The sequence below is a fragment of the Cinclus cinclus genome, chromosome 5 (genome assembly GCF_963662255.1).
Source record: "Cinclus cinclus chromosome 5, bCinCin1.1, whole genome shotgun sequence".
NCBI lineage: Eukaryota > Metazoa > Chordata > Aves > Passeriformes > Cinclidae > Cinclus > Cinclus cinclus.
In genome coordinates this window covers 32623575-32646968 of record NC_085050.1, presented here as the reverse complement: position 1 = coordinate 32646968, position 23394 = coordinate 32623575, and the positions used below count along the sequence as shown (strand labels likewise).

At 39.5% G+C, this 23394-nt stretch overlaps 1 protein-coding gene across 1 annotated transcript; it reads right to left on the bottom strand.

Moving 5' to 3' along the window:
- Nucleotides 1–364: 364 nt before the first annotated feature.
- On the bottom strand, nt 365–19210 carry DCTD (dCMP deaminase). The gene is made up of 6 exons (XM_062493594.1): nt 19149–19210; nt 15100–15211; nt 13004–13139; nt 3972–4088; nt 2683–2779; nt 365–744 (listed from the first exon to the last, which is right to left on the bottom strand). Exons 1-6 carry the CDS (start codon nt 19181–19183, stop codon nt 666–668), a joined length of 576 nt encoding a protein of 191 aa, XP_062349578.1. The 5' UTR covers nt 19184–19210; the 3' UTR covers nt 365–665.
- Nucleotides 19211–23394: the final 4184 nt, after the last annotated feature.

The window sequence follows — 23394 nt, the reverse complement described above, 5'->3', positions numbered from 1 at the left end:
GGAAAACAAGGATTTGAAAGCACCTGTAAAGCTCACTCAGGCATGGACAATTCTCAGAACAGCTTCCTCTCTCAAAGCTCCCCCAAGTATGGCAATGTCATAGAGCAATTAAAAGAAAAATCAGCATTTCATTTGTTGGGTAACAAGCAGAATGCCACACATTCCTAAAGCTGTAAAACCTTTTAAATATTAGTGTTATGCTAGATAGAAGATTAGCATTTGCATGGATAACATTTTTTGTTCTTTATTAGGATCAACTGTTCAGATCCACACATCCATCAAAGAGATCAACATCTATTAGCATATTCCACCACTGGCTACAAGTACTACTGTTAATCTGAGCCTAAATCTATGCTGACAGCCCATCGGAGCATGTGGTGATGAATACAGGAAGAAGCAGAACAGTTTTCTTTACTTATATTGTTTCACCTACTTGTCTCCACTTTTTAAGCAGTTTTGATAAAGGCATAAAAAAAATTTAAGTAGATTTAGATTCCACAAGACAAGATGAAGTGAGAGGGACATTTTTATGCCTTGGATTTCTTATAATTCTACTTTAGCTACAGAAACCATTAAAAAGTTGCAAGTAACTTCAAGATGAAAGGCATTAGCAGCTTTTTAGAAAAGGATAATCACACTCTTCTAAAGATTTAATGAGACATAATTCACTGAAGCTTTTGACTTGGTCTGCTGTTAATTGAATCAAAGTCGATGATGATCTTGTTACACTTTGGCTTGAATTCCCTTAAAAAAAAAAAAAAGGAAAATACAGATATTAGTTAGTGAGTAGTTAAAACATTTTGCTTGCTTTAGTTCCAGCTAAATTTTTGCAGAAAAAACCACATCCTTGGATTCTCATAGTTTTCTTCTCTGTGGGAGCCAATTATAGTGCACCACACTGAGAGAAACCTGGACAAGAAAACTAAGACAAAAAGACACATGGGGTGGGTTACCCTGTATATTCTTCAACTATTGGAATTTATAAATTACCCAGGAGTCAAAGGACTTTTACCAGCTCAGCTGCAGGTGGTGGCATCATGTTACCAGGTCTGTGATTTTTGTTCATATATATATTTCAAATACTTTTAAGATATATATTAAAAATCTAGATACAGATATAGGTATCCGGAAATATATTTAAATCTTCTGTATATGTATGCGTATAAAAAAGATATTTGGAATACATTTTTATAATATTGATATTTGAACAATATCTTCCTGCCAAGTTTTAGAAAAACACTTTCAAGCTTTGTGTCAGCATAATAAAATATTTTTTGTGGAAGGGGAATAGATCACATTATGCCACGCTCAGTAAAACCCAAACTAGTTAAGAGGGAATAATTTAAAAATTGTAACTCTAGAACTCTAAAATTAATACTGCCAAAAAATGTTTCCTTTTATTATCATTACAGCATCTGCTACAGCAATTAGCAAGGAAGGTATACAGGGACTGAGCATATATTTTCTACTCTACCAGTAAACAAAAGATTATGCAAATAGTGTGGATTTAGTGCCTAATTAAGCTCTGCAGTTCAGTTCAAGAGATTCATTAAGTACCACCTACACCCTCAGCAATCGATACAAGGATAACTAACAGTCAATGCAGCAAAGCACATGCTGCTGACCACAGAAACTCTGAATGCTTTGTTCCGAGTAGTAATCTGAAATGCAAGAAACATTTCTCACCCTGGAGAAGTTACAAGATTTGACTTGCAAGAGAATGATTTATGCTTCTTAGTCAAACAGTCTTAGTAGACAGGAAATACACTGAAGGACTAAAACTGAATTTCCAAGTACTGCTGTGCTTTTCCAAGGATGTTTCTTACCCCAGTAGGTACCTTTCATCCTAAAATTTTATCTGCCAGAATTGTTATGTTTGCAAATTTTTCAAAGTCTTTGTATTAATACTATAAAACTTTTTAGAGTTGCAAAGCCTCCCTGACTACATAATTAGTCTCACCCACAGCATGTTATTCCTATCAAACTCACTGTTGAACAGATTGTCTTTAGGTATCTCTGTCAGGTCTTTAAAAACCCCACTCTTGAAACATATTTCAGATTATCATTACTACAAGGCAAATATTCCAAGTTTGACCCTTTTCTCACCTAAAAGCTGACCAAAGAAGATTAACAGCTATAAGTACCAAGAATTAATTATGGGCGGCTTGTTTGACACCTTCCCAAATTTAATGCAACAAACAGAACTGAAGTTTCAATAAGGATGGAGTAACCCACAGCAAGAACAAACAAACAAACAGAAAAATCGGTTGTTTCAGTCCAACTCATATGGATAGTTCACAGGATAATTCAGGCTGCAAGGGACTTCAGGAGATCATCTAGCCCTACCTCCTGCTCAAAGGAAGGTCAAGGAAGATTCTCCCAAGGACAATATAATGAATAACCACCCCCTTGGCAATTTCACTTGCATTCCCGGAACAAAAAAATGAGTAATGGATCATTTTCTCATACAAACGTTTGAAAATTGAACTTTAACCATACACAAGACAAAAGAATGGTGTAACAGTCCGTCAACCCAGTCCTACAGAGTAAGCCATATACAAACACAACAGAGGAAAAAAATGCTACATGACTGAAAGAAAGAAAACATTTGTCCTAAAGTTGGTCTCTTTCACAAACCCCTTTTCTTCCATTCCAGAGTAAAAATAAAGTTAGTACTCTCACCTATATATAATACCTGCCAAATCAAACATCCGCCGTGCAGCTGTCATTTCTGTAGTGTCATGATACTTGTCGGACATGAAAATAACTTCCTTTATGCCTAAAGAAGTCACATAGAAAAAAAGGTTAGAATTACACTGAAAAAAATAGTAATGTTTGGTGCACAAAATCAGAAGAGGCAGCATTCATCCACATGCTCTACAACTTCTTGGTACACCTCTACTCACAAATGTATGCTGTGTAGAATTGCTGAACGATCTTTGCCTAAATCACTTAGGCAGGGGAGAAATACAAAGGCTTCAAAAGAGAAGTCACAAGCATTTCACAGCTGATCAACATCTTCCGAGTTTGCCAGTCAGCATGAATATCAATAAATTGCAATTTAGTGCTGACCTAAGTGCATAAGGAAAAGGATGAGTGACTACACTGAGAATAAGCAGCCAATCTACCTTGAAGACCATTTGATTTTGGTTCTATAAGTAAGAGAATTGTATGACGGACAAATACAGAATACCATCATCTTTCTCTCTTCATCCCTCTTGATTTCAAACCGTACTGAACCAAAATAAAGAAGCATTCTGTTTGCTGCTTTCTTCTTATATTCCTGTGGCCATTACTAGTGAGAGACACTCCCCAGAACACCAATCCATGCTGGGACTGCACGTTCACTCAGTGAGCAAAATACATGCTACTTGAAGCAGAGGTTTTTACAGAACTGAAGCCTTCTGCAGATACTGTCTAATCTCAAAAAAGGAGACACATTTAGGCCAGCACCCTTGCTGCAGTGGCACAGATTTATAATTGTAATGAAAGACATAATTAAAGTAGGATCATAGAAATCTTATGACATTTATGAGCAAAGATATTTTAAAATTTTCAGATATCTACCATGCATCACATTCAAATTAAAATTTCATGTATATACTCCCAACAGACCTTTTGTCATGCAGAAGTTTATTTCTTTCTGCCCTACTCTATTCAATGTGCCAGAGCACAGTAAAATTGACAGTAATTATATGCAAAGCCTGTGTTGTTCTTTGGCAGCTCCTGGTCTAAGAAGTTACAAACCTAAATTAGAAGCACGTTTAGAATCACAGTAGATGCAATTAGCACTGGAAAAATTTGGCACCATTCAGATGCAAAAAATCCCCACAAGTAGCATCTTATGAGGTTGACAGTGCAATTAATTTAGATCTAACATCAGAAATTTAACATCAAATACATCTATTAGAAGATACCAATGAGCAGGCAGCACTGCAACCCTGAAAAAGCAAGCTGGCACTACTGCTTACCTGCCTGGATGATGAGCTTTGCACATTCATTACACGGAAATAAGGCAACATACATGCTGCAGCCTTTCACATCAGCTGAGTTTTTGTTCATGATGGCATTCAATTCGGCATGGCACACTGATTAAACAAGAGAAGAAACAATTCATAATACTGATCATGAAAATAAATCGGTCAAACTAAAATCAAAGTGTCACAATATAGCTGCTTACATATTTTCAAAGGCAAATAGCTTGCACAGATTATCATAAAGGGCAGAGAAAGAAATAAAAGCAGAAATACCAAGATCAATGAAGGTCAATTGCTCTGACCAGGCTGCCGATTAGTAATGATATCATTAAGTGCATTAGCACTGCCATTTGCTAACACCTATTGCAGGCAACAAAGCCTTAGGCTGTGGGCCAAGCCATTGCAACCATCCTTAGTGAAGCAATATCTCACAGCTTCACAACTCTCTGGAGCATCTAACTGCCAGTATAAAACAGCTCATTTATGTGTTTACATGCACAGATAGGAACAGTCTCAGGGCTGTAGGAGTGCGCTGTGCGCTCTTAAAGGCAGCAGAATCGCCAAGTAAAACCCAGCAGCTCTGTCCTCCAGGCCTCAGAATGGCTCAGCACTGCTGCAGGTTTCTCCCACCCCCAGAATACACAAGACACACTTGGCCATAAAAACAACCAGCTTTAATATTAGAGTGACTTTACTGCTCATTAAAAGGTGCCAGATTTCATAAGCAGGAAAACAAAGTCCTACATTTTTCCATGGATTTGAGATAGGCCAGGTAGCAATGGACCATCCTGCCTTATTCCACCATAACACAATAACTCTTTCTGGACAGACAGCACCTTAGGGTTTCAGTGTTTATAAGATACACATGAGCAGATTATCTAATGTGTTACCAACACAGCTGAGGAGAGTGCAGTTTCTGTGTCATCCACAATCAAGCTCTGAAAAAAAACATTAGGATCTCTGCGAGAACTTCCTGTTTACTCCTAGGAATAACAGCAAGTTGCATAATTTATATACCTACCTGCTAAGAAACTGCCTGCTGCCCTGACTTCTTAAACAGATGCTGAAGTGTGGTGGGGGTTTGAGATCATTTAGAGACCTGCATGTGCAGACATTAAGAGGTTTTCCACTGCTTGTTTTGAAGAACAGGTTTTTTTTTAAAGTAGCTTTATTCTCCCTTGTGCCCATGTGAAAATTAAAACAGACCAAGTTTCACAGCACAACTTCATGGTAAACTTGGTGCTATATGCTGACCTGTGCGTGAATGATCTCACCACACAAATGAGTGCAGTACCTTCAACAGGCAGGAATCATTGCTGAATGGAAATGTTTTCCATATGCACTAAATGTCTACATGGAATTTTCTATACAACAGCTAACACACTACAAATTTACAGCCTAACTTACAGCACACAAACTTTCCCATGCAGACAAGTCACAGAAGACCAAACACTTGCGAAAGAAAGCTCAGTATTGGCTTCTACCACTCCCATGTTATACAGTCCACATACCTTCTCATAACCAGTAAAGCCAGAAACCAACACAAAAATAGGAAACTGAAAAAGAAAAAAACCAACCAAGAGCCAAGAACCATCACATTAAGGATTCTTTCACTATTTTTACTGTTTCTATTGCTACTGTTATTGGGTCACACTATATTTTAAATATATGCCATTAAGTGTATGAGAGATGCAGTTATATGAACCTACACATTTAGAAAATCCAGAAAATATGAACTCCAAGTATATTCTCTACTTAAATATATATATATATATATATATATATATATATATATATATATATATATATAAGTTGCACCAATCTTATAAAGCCTTTACAATGAATAATCAGAGAATTATTTTTCTGGGGCAATGGAGGATTGAGTAAAAGAGTGACATAATTTCCAAAGCTGGAAGTAGGGGTTATGTCAACAGGACAGAAACATCACTTTTAAGCTTCTTTGAACAATATATTTATTTTCTAGGCAGCAGTTTAACATATGGAAGGCCTCCAGAAAGAAGGATCTTTTCAAAGGCTCCCAAAACTAAAAATTAAACAAAACTAATTCCTTCAGTAAATATTTTTCCTTCACTAGAAATCAGAAATCTTCAGCCGTAAAACCAGACAAGTTTCATTATTAGTACTGCAGCAAGTTTCCATCCTGCACTAATAAGACTTCTACAAACTTTCAGCAACAAACCTCTTTCCAAGCGAAAACAAGATCAGGCCAAGAATAACTTAAAGAAGATAATTATCTGGAGCAAGGGAAAACCATAAATTTTGCCTACTGACCATCTTCACACAACCTGAGGTTAAGAAAAATTACAACTATCCCAGGTGGATGGAAGACACAGAGACAATAAGAAGCAGACTAATCATTCCAAGACAAAAATACTTAAGTCTACAACAAACCCAGCAAATTTTCATTTCAAATAGAAAATGAGGGACATTTTTCATGCCTCTAACCAAGTATTTCTTACTGAACTTACTGCAGAAACTAGTAAGGACCAGAACCTTGCACTGATTCCAGAAGTCATAATTTTCTAACCAGTGTTCCTTTTTATAGTCTATTGGGCTATTAAATACCAAACCATTTTGTCTCAGTTGCTGTGATTTGAAAGTATATTCTGGGGAACTATCATTACATGTCTTTCTTTCATACATCTCCCTACACATATCCCTATAAAGGGATATTATGCCAGATGGTTCTTAAGAAGGTGCTGGCATCAGACAAGTATTTTTAAGCTTTGTCCCATCACTCTTAATTCCCTCTTTTTCATATTCACCTCTCTCTGCCAAATAGGCATTGACCAGGTAAGATAGGTCTATTACCCCCAGATTTTTCTAATAGACTTGCCCAACTTTTTGAGAGACAGAAAACAAACCAGAAGTCCAAAATCCCTCTTGTTAATGACAAACTAGTTTACATTTGGGGTGTTATGAAGCTCAACTATTAAGAGCTCCTGCTAATAGTTACAAATTGTCCTCTCTGAGATAGTAAGAAGCTAACTTAAAATAACCTTTCACAGCTGCACAGTATTCAGAACTCTGAAAACTGTATCTTTAAGCAGACTATTAAAACTAAATTTTTACAATACCCTATGAGGGGCTCCAGAGCTTAGGTTGTTTTTTTTAAATATTCACTGATAGCCAACATAATATCAAGTCCACAACATTGGTTTCCATTCTGGAAAAGTAGCATGAAAAGTATTCTCAAAAGGCTTCATTAGCAGAAGAAATAACCATGCAACAAGAAGTTAAGTATGTGCTCTGACATTCCCACCACCTGCTACTACGTTCATGAGAGGGGGAAAAAAAAGGAAAAAAAGCCAATGAATGACTGCTTCATTATTGGTAGTGTTAATTGCTAGGGTTTCTATCTCTTCTCATTGCATGTTGGTTTGTGTTGTGTAGCTGAGGTAGTACTCATCCTTAAGCTCACCTGTAAATAAGAGACCCCTGCTTACCCTATAAATGGTAACTTTTCAGGTTTGAACACTTCACATGAGCACGTTCCCACTGGGTTGCAGAGTCAGAAGTACTCTTCCCACATTCTAAACATGTTCTGACTAGCAATTTTATAAGAACCACAAGACTAGTCAAAGTGTTTAATACTGTTTAAAGGCTTACATACTTGATGAAGAGCATGCCAGGGACCACCATAACTTTAAAGACTCTTTAAAGAAGCAATCAGAAGAGGGGCTAGGGAGAATGACTTTTTTTAGTGCTATTAATTACTAATTGAGCCAGACTAAGAATTTTGTTATTCTTTACTAGCTAGAACTCTGACACTGAACACAGCAAGAATTCCAGAGGGTATCAAAACATTAACGTAAGGAATGGAGTCTGGAGTGACAACCACTGGGGGCAGTGGTTGATGATCTGGAATTTGTAGAATGACATCTACTTTTTTCAACCTTTTTGAAAGCCTAGGGATGGTTGCTGGTCACTTCATTAAGGGCAGGCAGGACAGTGATGCTGGGTTGGCACTGCCCTCACCTTTCCTGCTGTTCTCTCTCTCTCTCTGTCTCTCTCTCTCTCTGTACGAGCTGGAAAAGAGCAGCTGCTGTGGTCAGGGCACAGAGGCAAGGATAACAGCAGCAGATCTGCTGGGAGTCCTAGCCTCTTCAGACTGCAGTAAGAAAAACAGAACCCCAGCCTCATTGCTTTCTACCATGAACAACGAGAACCAGGAAGTGAAGATGGGAACCACTCAGCCTATTTATGAACATCACAAAACTTGCTGGGTCACACCAGAGAAGCCCCTCTCAAAACCTAAGCAGCATTAGCTAACCCACCCTATTTCACAGTTTTTCCCATCCCGCTTCAAGCTGGTTCTACTCCTAGCAGAACACAGAGGTGCTTCCTAGCAGGCAAGTAAAAGAAGGATTGTTGTTTCTAAATCTTCAAATTTTCTACAGATTTGATGTATGACATCAGAATTGGGCAAAAATCCATGCAGGACAAGAGTGAGTGGCTATAAGTGGAGACCATCTCATATAGATCCTCTTCCCAGCTGAAGCCTCACCTTTGCACTGCCAGTTGGAGAGAGAGCATCACACTTCTTCAGAGTGCCTTATCAAATTTTGTGCTGTCAAAATAACAGCTTCTATAAAACTAACATTGGCCTGAATAATGTTGAGTGCTCATTTCTCTGAAAAATTGACAAAAACCTCATAATCCTAACACAAGGAAATGTTGATAACTGTTTCATTTTACACAGCAGGTACTGTTCAGTTAGAGCATACTTTTTGCCACAGCACATATTTTATCATATTTGAACCTGTATAAATATTTGTAAGCATACTTTCTCAATATTTACTATATTGCTCAGAGGTTTTAAAATTTGCCAGTTATTTTAATTTAAAAACCCTTAATTAGAGACTGGTTGTCAAATGGATGTTCTTAGATTAGAATTGAGACATTGGGCATAACAGGAGCACAGCAACTAGATTTAGTGGGAAGGTCTGCATTAATAGGAGAAAAATGTAGTATTTTAAATGACTGGTGAGAGGAAACTGAGCATCAACAAAGCCTCGGATTCATCTAACAGAAACAGAGGGCACACTTTTGACTCTGAAAGACAGAATTTTGCCTAATTATTAAGAAGCCTTTGCACACAGTACTGAACACAATGCTTCAGTAAGAGCTTTTAAAAACATCTTAGTAAATGTTTAATAATAACATCTTAGTGGAATTGGCCTTCCATTTCTATCATGTGCACAGATACATCCCTGCTGCTGTCACTAACTGGCAGCCTGGAGCCAGTTCCAACATAAAGACGAAATCCTGATTTTGTGCTGCAAAAAATGGCACTCTGCAAAACACACTGTGCTTTCTGATATAACAAGGTTATACTGTTCAAATATACACCACAACTAGAAGCAAGAGCCTTTATCCACTACAACAGTCTCATAAGGAATGCACAGTATCAGTACAGGTGATCCACATCACTATTCCTGTAATATCCAAATCCCTTGCAAATGTTTGTATCCTCTAAGGAAAGGTGAACACTAACACATTTTGATGCCTTCTCCCCATAGCAGCTCAGGTTACACCTGGATTTCTTAATCAAGCACAACACTGCCCCTAACAGTGAGCTAACCAGAATCCACTCTTGAGGGTGTGAGATAGATACAAACAGTACACTGCAGCAGACATATATAACCACAACAGTGGTGAATTTCAAACCAACAGGTTTCAAGATACAGCAAAATTCGAGTGTGATAGGACTTGTTTAACCTCACAACAGAAGTTAAAAAGGTAACTGTTAATAAGTGCACAGGGAAGGGGGGAGGGTTAACCACAGTGAATAAGAAAAGCTAAAACAACATTGCTGGCACACACAAGAACCTACAAACGAACCACAGATTAATTTAGGGTGGAAATTGGAAGATTTAGCCATGAAACAGTGAATCTGATGAGAGCTGTAGGGTCAATGCATCCATCAGTTTTCTTCTGTAGCTCAATAAATTTGTTATAGGATCACTGAACACCATTATGCAAAGATTGCCTCTGTGTCCAATCCCCTACTATGTCAGTGCTGCTAAACACAGACAGGGCCAGGGACTGACCCCTGGCCCTGAGGCCAACTGGCACAGCCTGGCTCGTGCTCATCTTAGGGCTCCATCAGCAACACACTGCCCTCGGCCCTGGGTTTCCTCAAGCTCTACCAAGTCCCACAACAACACACAGTAATTTTGTATGTCTCAGTTCAAAGTGCATAAAGAAGAGAGAAGACTTTCATGTAGCCCACCAGAGAGGGATTTTCAGAGCATGAAACAGAGTACGTGTTGCATATCTGCCAGAGGGAAGGAGGAGGGCTAAGCATACTATCTCAGCAGGATTTGCATTATAAGCCTATACCTGATTGACTTTTCTTGCAGTCTTTTTTCCACCCGGCCCTCAGGAGCACCGTTGGAAGAGCAATACTGAAGCATTGCTCTGGAGAAAGCTAGTCAGAGCAGTGCAAAACACGGGAAGTGAGCTAAGCATTTATGGCTAACCCACAAGAGTACCCAAGACCAGGTGGTCAGCACTCAGATCCAACCCCAAACCTTGTCTGTAGCACTGGAGATGCATGAAGTAGCTCCAGAAGACCTCTTCCACCTTAGTGTGGTGGTACATGCACAATTACCATCAGCTTCATCTAATAAGCTACATTGCAGTGATGAAAGTGTCATCATTCCCATGATTACCTAATGGAGCACACAGTAAGATTGTACTGTCTCTGAACAAGCCAGTCAGGAAAATGCAAGGATAAAAAGTTCAATTTACACAAAAGCTTGTGATGATTAGCAAAAGGAGAAAGGAAAAATGACAGTTTAATGAGATTTTAGCAGCAATTCTGTGTGTCTCTGCATCTACCAGAATTTTTTTAAGCAGAAGATTTATATGTGTATATATATATACACATATATATATACACACACACACTTGTCTGGTCTGTCAACTGTGCTATCAAGATTAATAAGAAATTGCTAGAGTTTAAATGATCTGTGAATTACAAAATAGGTTGTTTATTCATCACAGTAGACACTTTGTGTTACAAAGTTGTGATTTTTTTAATGAGGTGAAGACTAAGGTAATGGGGGGGAAGGACAGTAGTTAGACCAACTCCTGGAAATCAATTCTGCACTCCAAGCTGTTACTAGTTAGCTCATTTTCTATGCCACATGCTCCACATCTTCTGCAGTCAGAGTTAACAAAAAGAAAAAAAAATTCTCGCATCCTCTTGTACAAAGACTCCTCACAGTACTTCTAGTTCAAACTGGTCAGCTTAGATTTGAATGCCTGGAACATGCTCGGATGACAGAGACCACCCACACTGATTTTAGCTCAGAACTGAGACCTTACAGCAGCATAAACATTCAACCAAAATCAATATTCTTTTTCAGTGCTTTATACTTAATCAATGGGTTAACACTTGTTTCCTCACCCTATAAATAAAGAGCAGTCATACTAAGTTGTACCATTATGGTCACAGCACTATATGTAAAACCAGTGGTTCAAAGCAGACTTCAGATTTGGCAGGAGCAGACTTCAAATTTGGACCTATATTGGGAATACACATTACAAAAAATAATATGGAATGGTCTCCAGCTTTGAGAGTTAACATTAGAGGTTTTATAATAAATTGGTGAAGTGAACAATGACAAAGTACTAGGGTTTTAAGAAGTCAAAAATATCAAACTGATGAATTATGTGGTTGCTACTGCATATCATCTTTCACTCAATGCTACAGAAAACTAGAAAATGTTTTTTAGAAAAAGCTCTGAGCGAACTCAGGCTATGCCAAAACTCATGCAAGTTTAATTTCTCTATCACACCAATTGTTAAGTTACAAGTAAGAAACAGAATTAGTAGGCAGAGATAAGTATTGGTCACTGGAAAAGAGTCACTATTTCTCTGCAAAAGCTGAACTCTCGTGCTGACTTTCCCTCACTCATGCAGGGAGAAGGAAAATTTTCCAAGACTCTGGTTCTCTCTTTTGTGCTTCTCTGCCCTGCCATTCCTGAGCTCAGGACAGGTTGAGATGCAGCACAGGATGAAGAAACTCCTGTTTTTTCTGTGCCTGTGGCTTCTGCTGCTTTGGTGTCACACACAGATGTTCAGCAGGAGCTGGAGTGGGTACAGAAAGATGAGGGGGGACTTAAGGAAGCATGGGGACTGTATGGCCTCTTACCAGTCCTAACCAAGGTTTCTTCCCCACATGAGCCATTGCAGGCCAAAAGGCAGCTCCCAACCCCATTTCCACACGTGGCAGACAGCACTCGTGGCATGAAGCCTGAGGCAGCCCAGCCTCCTTGGTTCCTGCAAACCACACCTGATTCAGAAGAGTCACCCTGCTGATAGGCCCACCAAATTTCACAGAGGGCCCTTTAAATAACACTTACAGAAGGTCAATCTATGCCTACTACAAAGACAACGGCAAGATCCAAAGCAGCACTCAAACACATTTCCCATGAAACCATCCTTGCTTTTCATTCCTTTTGTCCATTTGGTAAATGGGAATCAAAGCAGAAGCTGAAATTAATAGTGAGTGTCACCTCACCCATAAAGGGTAGATCCACGGCACACAGACTTCAAGACAAAGATTCAGCTTCTTCATAGTATATATAACCTATGCCATCAACACCTGAAATGGAAATTTCCCACAACCAATTATAATTTTAATAACTGTGTTTTAGACCCAATTACTTGTTTTGCACATACACACTCTGTAATTTCTGTGGAGACAAACACACAGAAGTAGCAATCATCTGCATACACTGCAACTGTGTGCTAATGAGCTGCTTCATATTTACAGGCTTTCACTACCCAATCCAAAATGGCAAATATTTAAGAACCTACTTCACCAGAAAGTCAGTACTTCAAAAAGACTGTAATTTTTATCCTGGAGTACCACATATGGACACATTAACAATATCAAGTGAGTGGAAGAAAAACTGATCAATACTTTACCAGCTGAACTTCCACAGATACAGACATCACAAGTATAACCTGTCAAATGCAAGAAGCCTTACCGTAAGGATATTTTGTGTCTAGCCTATTTGCTCCTGTTCTTGTCCAGGGCAGTACATCATCACTGCAACCATTAGGCATCCCATTGTAGCCAATTCCAACGATCTTGTTTTCTGAATTTACAATGCAGGCACCAACCTAAATAAAATCACACTTATATAGTATCAACAGCATACAAAACCATGTGTCAACAATAAAGATGAGACATGATTAGTCAGTCCTACAATTTTCATTTAACACATACAAGTTTCACTTAATATATAAGTTACACCATCTAATGAGCAGGGTTACAACTGTACCTAGATGTAACTCTGCTACCCCTTTGGTCATGCTGCTTCCATCCCAGCCTGCCAGCACTGTTCCTTGTCTGCTTATGAAATGAGCCTAGTTCAGGGATGTCCTGGGATGACTTTATGATGCTCATATCCCCAGTTGTCTGTGCTGGATATTGAGTTCTGAAGCTTTAAGAGTGGTTCCAGCAGTGAAGGGGGAGAGAAGAGGTGCAGAGTTTGTCATCAGAGACTACACTTGCTCCCTCACATCCTCCACACAGACTGTGCTGTCTGCAGTGGAAAGCAGGAGAGAGCTCTCCTTTGCTTTTGGTTGGTTTTCTGGCTAGCTGAGGCAGAGAAGCTCCCTGGACTGTGGTTTTTCTCCTTTGTCTTGGAATTGTTTGAACCTGCTCTGGACTGAAAACCCGGAGGAGCACCAGGAGCTCACACCTGTGTCCCAGCAGGTCTGGGCTGGGCCATGGCATTTCTCAGCTCTGGAGGGACTGAGAACAGCCTGAGTGAGCCAGGCTGCAACCCACAGAAGGGATTCTGCTGGATTTGTCATCTCTTCTGAGCAGCAAGAAGTTTTGCTGTTTAGTATTGTTCATTTTTGTGCTGAAAAGTGCTTTGCCTGTTAAATAAACAGCTTTTTTTCCACTTCTCTCCGAGGAAATATTTTCCTGAACCAGTTAGGGAAGGGACTGCTTGAATCTGTTTCCTAGAGTGACCTCCATTCAGAGGTTTCCTCCCAAATCTGCCCTAAACCAGGACAAGGGAGCAGAAACAGCGCTGAATGAACCCTAGTAAACCTGTAAGTTCAGCTCCCAAAACTAGCTTTCCCAGCAGCAGTATGAGCAACATGAACAAAAGAAAAGTTCTGGAAGATGTAACAGGAGTGCGAGTGTTGGCTTATGCAGGCCTCACAAGCCTTTGTGGCTTGTTGCAAACATGCTCTAAAATTCCAAATCTTTTAACTCCTGCCCTTCATTGCTTCAACTCAAGTCTACAAAGGGACTCTTATTAAAGAATGATGATGTGTCCCATTTTTTATGTTTTCTGCCCATATTATTTGTTGAAATTGCAATAGTACTAATTTCAATTCACACACGGTGTTTATCAATCAGCCCTTGGGTAACAAAACTTTAGCTCCAAGTGAATAACCTTCAGAGAGCTAAGTGCCCTGATGTACAGAAGGAAGTGAACAGACTGTTTTTCTGGAATTTCCTTCCCGATTTTTCTCACACAAAGGAAGTCTAACAGGATGATTGGGTTCTGCAGAATAGCATGTTTCAGGAGCTGTATCAATCGCCTGAAATCAATATTGAACACTACTGAACAGAGGCACATGAAACATGTGAAAAATGGGAACAGACAGTGAAGCATAGGGAACAGAGGATCCTGAGGGAGGAACAAACTAGAAGAAAGCTCCAGTCAACCCAATAACAAACACTCTTACAGGTGAGGAAAAGAAACTTGTAACTTTTTAAGACACAACACTTTACAACCTAAAACTTCCAGCAGTTTTATCCTCCTCTAAAAGTGACCATATTTACAGGAAAAAGGAGACAAAACGCATGTGTTATTTTAACTTCCAGATGAAAAGAAGATTTGTAAAACTCCAAGCTACAAAGGTACACAGAATTATACATATGAGGTCAAGCCCAGTAAGAGAATTTTTGTAACAGAAGGTGCTGACTACGTTAAAAACTGAATACCTATACAGTGAAATAACTTTTATTAAGAAATCCCTGAAACTGTTATGAGTACATCTGATACGATAAGCAATACAGATTAGGTTATTTTATTATTTTATGTTGCCTTCTTACCTGAGAGCTTGGATCTTTGCTTCTTTGTGCTGACAGAAAAGCTACTGCCATAAAATATTCAGGCCACTCCAAATAATCCTCTCTTTTTTTGCAGGATGCTTCACTGCTGAAACTATATTGTATAGAAAAAAACAGCTATCAGCAAATCACAGACCTAGAGTTACTATAAATTGTATTATTTTAATGTGCACTTTTTAAAGTTTAAAGTAACCAGAATCAGAATGTGGTAAAGACCACACATTCACTAATATTTTGATAGTAAAACCATCAGTGTTAAGTGCTTTCCAGGAACTTATACATGCAACATTTCCTTTCAAGGAAAAGGCATCCAAGCAAGGTTGCATATTTCATTTTTAGATAAGAAGGCTGAGATATTCAGAGCACTGAGCAATTCAAAGACAGAGCAATTTATCCTTTATAGATAACACCTTGTATATTTCTAAGGTTCAGGCGTATCATGTACTGCCATTCTTCTCACCCAAACAACATAATCTTTTTTATGATGACTGTGATAACTGCCAGCCTCTAATCTAAGTTATTTTGTACTTCTGCCTACGACAAGTGCTCTGTAGCTTCCTATTTGGTAACTTCCTCTGCAGGCATTAATTTCTGACCATACAGTTATCACCATAAGTTTACCTCTTGTTACAACATTTACCACCAAAGATCTGAGGCCATTCCAAGAGTTTCCTGCTAATTTTCTCTTGAGATTATGTCTTATGAAAGCCTTCTGCAAACTGACAGGAGATGGGCTCAAGAACTTTTCCTTTAAATAGAATATATGAAAGTGCCACAAAAGGTTGCTTTTTTCCCTGCCCTGAAGGGTATTTTTGGGGGAAGGAGGAAGGAAAACAGGGTGATCATTTTTTCTTCCCCGCTTATGGGTGAAAGCCTGCTCTAACCGTGTAAGGCACAACAGGGGAATTTCTGTGCTTTTCAGCTCAAAGAAAAGAAAGGCAGACATCTCTCTCTCCACACATATATTTAAGCTTTGAAAATTTCAAACAAAAGATCAAATTGAAAGAAACTTCCCCAAACTCTCTCACCTATCATTGCTACAACTTGAAAACCAAATCAATGGAACATCTCAAACATAATGATTAGTCTATCAAAATGCAAGGGGCACAGTACTTTTCTGCTTGGGCTCCTCTTACCAAAGACAACAGCTTAAGACCAAGACACCCTTCTTGTGATGTACAGCCATGCAGCAAAATATATCACAGGTAACTGCAGGCAGCAAGACATCTCCTAGCAACACTAGCACCAGCACTTTCAGAAGACAAACATTAGAAGGCAAGTGTTTAGTTAATAATTTTTTTTTATAACTAAAACAATGTATTAGAGGCTTGCAGTTAGCTTGTCATAAAGAGGTTACACTGTTCAAGTGAAAACAATGCCAGCACATGATAAAACTGTGCTTTAGAAACCTACAAGGTGCTATTTACCAAAGATAAATTGCTGGTTTTGAATAGAGTGTATGTGGCTCATTACACGTAAGCAATTTTGGCGTGTTCCTCAAAAGAATGAGGATCATCTTTAAGGCTACCTTCTCAAAGTAAGGAGGGAGGAACACACGGTGTTGATGTGAACCCACACACCTCTCTCACACTTTGACAAATAGTGCCCAGAACTGCCAATTGTCAAAGCAAACACACAAATCAAGTATGTGATTGTAAGAATGCCCAAACTGACTTGAATCACTGTAAATAAAGGGTTCGGGCTGTATCCTTCCGAGAAGGAAAAGTGCTCAGAGAAAGGAGAGATTAAAGACATGCCCTCATACCACTCTGCCAAACTGAACTTTTGACAGGTTAACTGAAACATCAAGAAAACGTTTCAGCTATATGATTATTTAAAATATCTTGAAAAAAAGGGATTTGCAGAATATAAAACACAATTGGACTTTAAATGATCATTCCTGGCTAAGTGACATTCACAGAGATGCCTTTGGAGAGGGACGAAACACAATGAAGAACTACACTGAATAAAACATTCTGGGAAAAGGTCTCCAGAAAGACAGTATTACTCTGAACTAAGAGGTTGTGAGACCTCCTTTTGTTAAATTATTCCCTAGCAACTCTACTTATTCAAAACATAACAAAAGCTAGTATTTACTTTCCTAATAAATACAGAACTGTATGTAAGTGGAGGTCCCTCAGAGTACCAACTTCATAGGGAAAGGAGCACATCTAAAAAATAAGCAGGCTTACATCAAAGAGAACATAAAAACCCCCCAAAGCCCTTGCTCAATTACTTCTACTTAACATCACCGTGTTTGGCAAGATAATTCCCTCAACTCAGTGCACAAGAACTCAAGAGTGTGAAATGGGTATAAACCACTTAATTTCTGATTGAGCAGAAGCCAAGGCCTTGGCTAGCAGTCAAGCACACACATGAAAATTAGTTTATGGATTTGGGGCAGCTGATAATCGTCTTTATGCTCATTTGCAAGTTCTAGAATTGCATGAATGAAAGCTACTCTAGAAAATACTATAGTTGGCTGTAAAACAGGCAATCAAGGCTTACCCTTAGGATAACCCGTAAGAACTTCTGAACAAACGTAAAAGAAATTGAAAGCCATGAAGAATACTGCTAAGAACAATGGAGGAAAGAAAAACCTAAATTTTAGAATAATTAGTAGTCTACAGAAAATTTTGTAAAGGTTATTTCAAGGGAAAATAGAGAAAAAGATTCTATAACTAGAGAACACTGCCTCCCTTTTCACTTCTTTTTCATCCATCTAGGCTTCAAGTAAGCTGTAACACCATCTGGAAAAGGAACAAATGTAATTCATCTACTTTAAAAAATGATCCACCATAACAAAAATTCCCTTTGAGAATCCTAAAACAGAATTTATCACCTCAAATTTTTTTATATGACAATTGTGAGTCAGCTTTACAACAATATAGTATAATTGGAGGACTGGATCGACCTCCCTCTTTAAATTTTTCCTCTACTTCCTCATCTTTGATGTCATGTGCATTACGTTACAACTCTATTTGAGTAGTATTATGCCCCAGTATCATGTATACTACTGAAGACCAACTATCAATACCTTGGCATTGAAATTACAGGTTAAAAAATGAAGTGTGTATTAAAAATAACAAATAAACATCTTCAGCTAAACTCTTGTTCCTCAAAAGCCATACAGGATACGGGGCTCTTAGTGACCTTCAACACAAGCTTTGTCTTTAAATCTCGTATGTTATGATCACTATTAGATTAACTTAATGTGGGATTTCCTTTACTTGAGGCTTCTCATCCTTCCCCTCATACAGGGACTAAGACAGTACCTATTCCGGGAGGTAGCAAGAGAGGGAAGGTTTTGAAAGAGAAAAACTTAATCTTTCTTATAGAAAAACAATACTCGGTGCATTGCAAATTAATTATATTCACAATTTTCTTGGGAGATAACCCATCAAACCTGTAAAGATAAACACTGCGTATCAATAGCGAGACTCAATTAAGCAGTACAAGAACACTGAAAGTACTCCATTTTTACAGTCACTTCTGACTAATTAATTGCATATTACTCACGCCGGTCCTCATTTCCGGGAATAATGAACACAAGACACCCTGCCTACTCTTTTTCCCTATCCCAGCGATTAAGAAACCCAAGTAAAAGAGGCCATGCCCTCACCACAGGGCCTTTAGGGGCTTCAGGAAACACCTTCCTAGCGGGACCGGTTTCTCCCGGCACGGCGCTGCCCGGGGGAGCCCCCGGCTGCGCGCACCTTCCTCCCCTCCCTGTCCCTCCGTCCTGCCCCGGAGCATTCCACCTTTCCTTTCCCTCCCTCCCGTCCCGGAGGATTCCAGCTTCCCGCCCTCCCGTCCCGGAGGATTCCAGCTTCCCGCCCTCAGAGGCCGGCGCGGCCGCACCACCCAGGGCTTCAGCCGCGGGCGGGAGCGGCCCGGCCCGGCCCGGCCGCAGAAAGTTGAGTCAGCCGGCATGTGAGGGGAGCACAGTGGCGGTGGGAGAGGGAGCCGCGGGATGAGGGGCAGGAAGAGCTTGGGGAGGCTCCCGCTCGGGGAGCCCAGCATTCGCGTACCCGTTCGGCCGGTGGCCGGGCTGGGGGCCGCTCATCCCGTCCGCGGCCGCGCTGCTCCCGCCGCTCGGCGCCCGCTCTCACGGCGCGGGCGGGCGGGGCCGGGGCCGGGGGCGGGCCGGGGCTGCCGAGCCTGGCTTCGGATGCTCCCGCTGCACCCCGGGCCGCTGCGAGCCTCCGCGGCGCTAGTAGCCAGTCTCTTGAACGTCTGTTCAATTTTCTGACAGATGTTGCTTCTAATGTTACGCTTTGACACAAGCATGCGGGTTTTCGCCCTGCCCACGCTCTCGAGGTAAATGCTGTTTATGAAAGCTTGACATTAACATATTAAAACGTCGAAAAATCGGAGGTTTTTTATTTGTTCTCTGGATATAAAATTGATGTGCACATTGAGTTATGGTTTATTAATACCTCCAGCTGCTGATAGGTCATCTCCCAGGGCGCACAGGTTGCTGAAGATATATATAAAACCCATTACAGTGGAAAACAAGAGGTGTGATAATAAATATGAAATGTTGGTACGGTGTGTTTGTGTTCCTTGTGAGAGAAGCTGCCTACCTTGGCTGGCTGGCTGCCACTAGGGCATGCCTTTGCAGAAGCATTCTAATGGGAGCAAGGTACACATGTTCGCTCCACGGGGCTGCGAGGCATCAAGTGAAGGCTGCCCAAACCCAGCCGAACGTGACCAATTCGGTTCCCACTGGAGGCAGTGACAGGGGCAGCGAACTCGGCGATGGACAAAAGGAACACTCATGCCTTTGGGAGCATCCCCAAGGGGGCACAAGCCGTGGGTTCGCACAGCCTGTGAGCTGCACCACTGATCTGAGTATGGTCTACTGACATGGCTGAGAGAATGGTTTCCTGCAGCCTGGTCAAAAATCTTCCTCTTCATCCAGGAAGATGCTTCAGGTTGGAAAACAAGACATTTTTGGGAAACTGGGTACACAGCAGTCCTATTTCAGGAGCTGTCTTTTTATCTCCCCCTTACTGACTATAAGCATAGCAAATTGCACAAGTGGGTACCTTACTATACCAACATGAGTCCAAGGTGGTTGAGCAAAGGAACCTGCCATGCTCATAGTTATTCTTGAAGCTATGCCAAATCAGAGAGATCCTGCAGTGATCAACACAGAGGAGCATACTGCTAATATGTTTTCGTTTTAAGATTGCTATATCAGTTACCATTTTTTTTAGACAACTGACAAACTATCAAATATTAAAATGTTACTTAATTTCACAGATATTCACATTCAGTTGTAACCAGAAAACTTGGCAAAAGCAACCTGTTATACTTCAACTGACAAGTTTTCCAGCCCTCGGAGTGGGAAAACATATAGCTATTTCAGTTTGCAAGACTTCTATTGGCATAATCTCATATGGACAACAAATGTTCATGTACGGTTTGTTAATGAATGAAAAGGAACTATTTAAGTGCAAGAAAAAAATTTAATGAAAGTAGCATCACTCAGGAAAGCGTGAGCCTGAAGATGAAATGCCTGACTATGGTTGATCATGAAGAGCGTTAAAGAGCACTCAATTAATATGGAAGAAAAAAATATCATAATTCAGTATACAAAAAGTTCTCTACTGTATATCTGTTCCTGCACTCTTGAGTATGAATTAAAATTGTAGCTCTATAATTATCAATGCCAAATTTGTTATTTTTCATAATTAGGATTCTGAGGATAAACCGTAACATCAACTAACTACTACTACTACTACTTACAATACAGCAGTGATATATGGCCTGAGGAGGAAGACTTCTGGTGGAATTTTAGTTAGTAGACTCCTATAATGTTGCTAAGTGACACATCTTCTGGAAACTTGGCTACATTTTTATTACCCCTAGGTTTTTTCAAGGAGTTATATTGAAAAACTCTCATGTGGCCAAGTCATGACTGTTCTTCTGTCAATGTACTATTGTACCTGACATAACAGCCTCTTTCTTTAAGCACACATGGGAAGAAGGGTACACCTGGACCAGGTATGATTTAGGCCAGGATCCTGTGTTCTAAACACGGGGCTGTGCTGAGGATAGGTAACCTGACTTACTACAGGTGTGGGGCAAAGTCATGCTGCCTGGCAGGTTCCATAAGACTTTTCTGGCAGTTGCCTGCTTTGCAAAAGCAGCAGCCCTGGATCAGCTGTCTGAATCCTCCTCTCCATTAACTCTGAGATCCAGAAGCTTATTTGCACCTTTTATCTGCCTCAAAACTGTTCAGATCTCTGTGACAGAACTAGAGGGCTCTAACTCAAAGCCCCTGTTAAGACAGACATGCATTCCAATAGGTCAAATTTCTTTTAAATTTATGTCTGAACTCTAGTCCCATCCTTGCATGTCCCTCTCTTGTTCCATAGAAGGAGGATGTATGTCAAAAAGCTCCAAGTATCTCAGGTAATCTTTCATGAGTTATTTTTGTTTGTGTGTCATTTCCTAACAAGGTCTCGAGTGTGGATTATCATGACTTTGCAGGATAGATGTCAATAAACAATCTAAACTGATTACAAATACTTTAGATGCTCTTATTAACGAAAAGTGATACAAGTTTGAAAGACATGTTAAATATATAACCATCTGTCAAGTTGCTTATATTTTTAGCTTACTTCTTATGTAACATTCACATCTACCTTTTGTCAATTTTGATAAAAGCAAACTAAGTCGAGTTTGGGGAACCCGCAGTTTACAGACCTCCCTCCCCACTTTCTTGCTGCTTGCCAACAGACTCTTCTAACTTTTCTGGCAAGCAAGATCTCTCCCCAAATTACCATATGTATAAGTTGTTGCTCAGGGAGTAATGTTTGCTATTTGGCAGAATATGGAGCATGCAATTTGGTAGTCCACCCTGAAATCAACCACAAAACTTACGGGAAAAATAAAAATAAATTGCTAACGAGCTGTTCTCTTTTTTTCTAATAGAATGATTTTTTCAAGAACTAATTACTAGTTTGAGGAGAAAGACAAACAAATATTACAGTATGTCTTTATATCTTCTCTGTCTTAGAAGTAATTGCTCATGGAGAGAATAATTTTCATGGCTAGTGAACATTATTTTTTAGGCAAGACTCATCTTCTAAATATTTTTCCAAATAGGAATTTCTACCTGAGTTAAACTTTTCAATCCATACTCACTTACTGTCTGAAGAACACATTAAACACAAATGCAGCTGCTGGTATATGCTGCAGTTCTGAATTTCTACAGATAATCTAATAAAGAATATGAAGTTCTGGCTTCCTCACTGCTCAAACAACATTTGTTGCAATGCCAGGCTTTGGACTGTGAACAAAGTCCTATTTTGGAACCCCCTTGCTGGAAGACCTAAACAGGGTTAGCTGCAGAAGCTTGTTAGTAAACCAGTCCATTAACAGACAGCAATAAACTGTTAGATTTTTATATTGTAGCATTTTCTCTAAGGAGCATAAGTATGTCAGAATTACTATAGGATATTTTACCTTTAGCATGTAACTCTTTATACTATGCAATTTTGGAAGTACTTATTAATAAAGATTGTAAGACAGGCAACTTATTACCAGCCTTTGATTAAAACCAAATAGGATGGTATCATGGTAATTATGGTGCAGATGGAAGTTGCAAGTTTAGTATTTTCAAACTCAGGTGCCAAAATTCAGGACATTGAAATCTGTGTTTAGATACTTACCTTTTTACAGATTTATAAGCATTGAATGCCAGAGATGCTTGTGCATGGTGAGTATCTGTCAGAATCAGTCAAGCCAGTATTAAGGTATTTCTATGCATTTCATATCCTAATAGGAAATCCTTACTCTTGTCTATTCATAGATTTTGATGGCTTGTTTATTAGGCTAACTTTCTATAGCATCTGTTCCTTGAAAACTGGAGTCTGGTGCTAGATTTAAGTTTTCTTCCTGTCCAAGTGAGATACTCTTTTGAGTATCACATTCTTAGTCTTCCAGAGAAAATTCTGCAAAATTTTCTAAATCTGGAATTCTTGCACTTTATGCTGTCTGGTGTCAGAAATAAGTATACAAATTATACTCTTTAAACAGTCTTCTGATCAATTTTTAAAAGTACACAACTTTTCATGTCACATTTTATGGACGTATGGCGATCTCCTAATTTTAATTGTTTTCCTGTTTTATTCACACTTTTGGTTCTATTTATAGGTAAATATTGTCTTTACAGTACTTTGATCACCTTATCTTTTCTTTGGTGTCTGAATATTCTCCAGATAGATTTGCTTTCTGTATGCTGTGTATTATTTGCTGTTATTT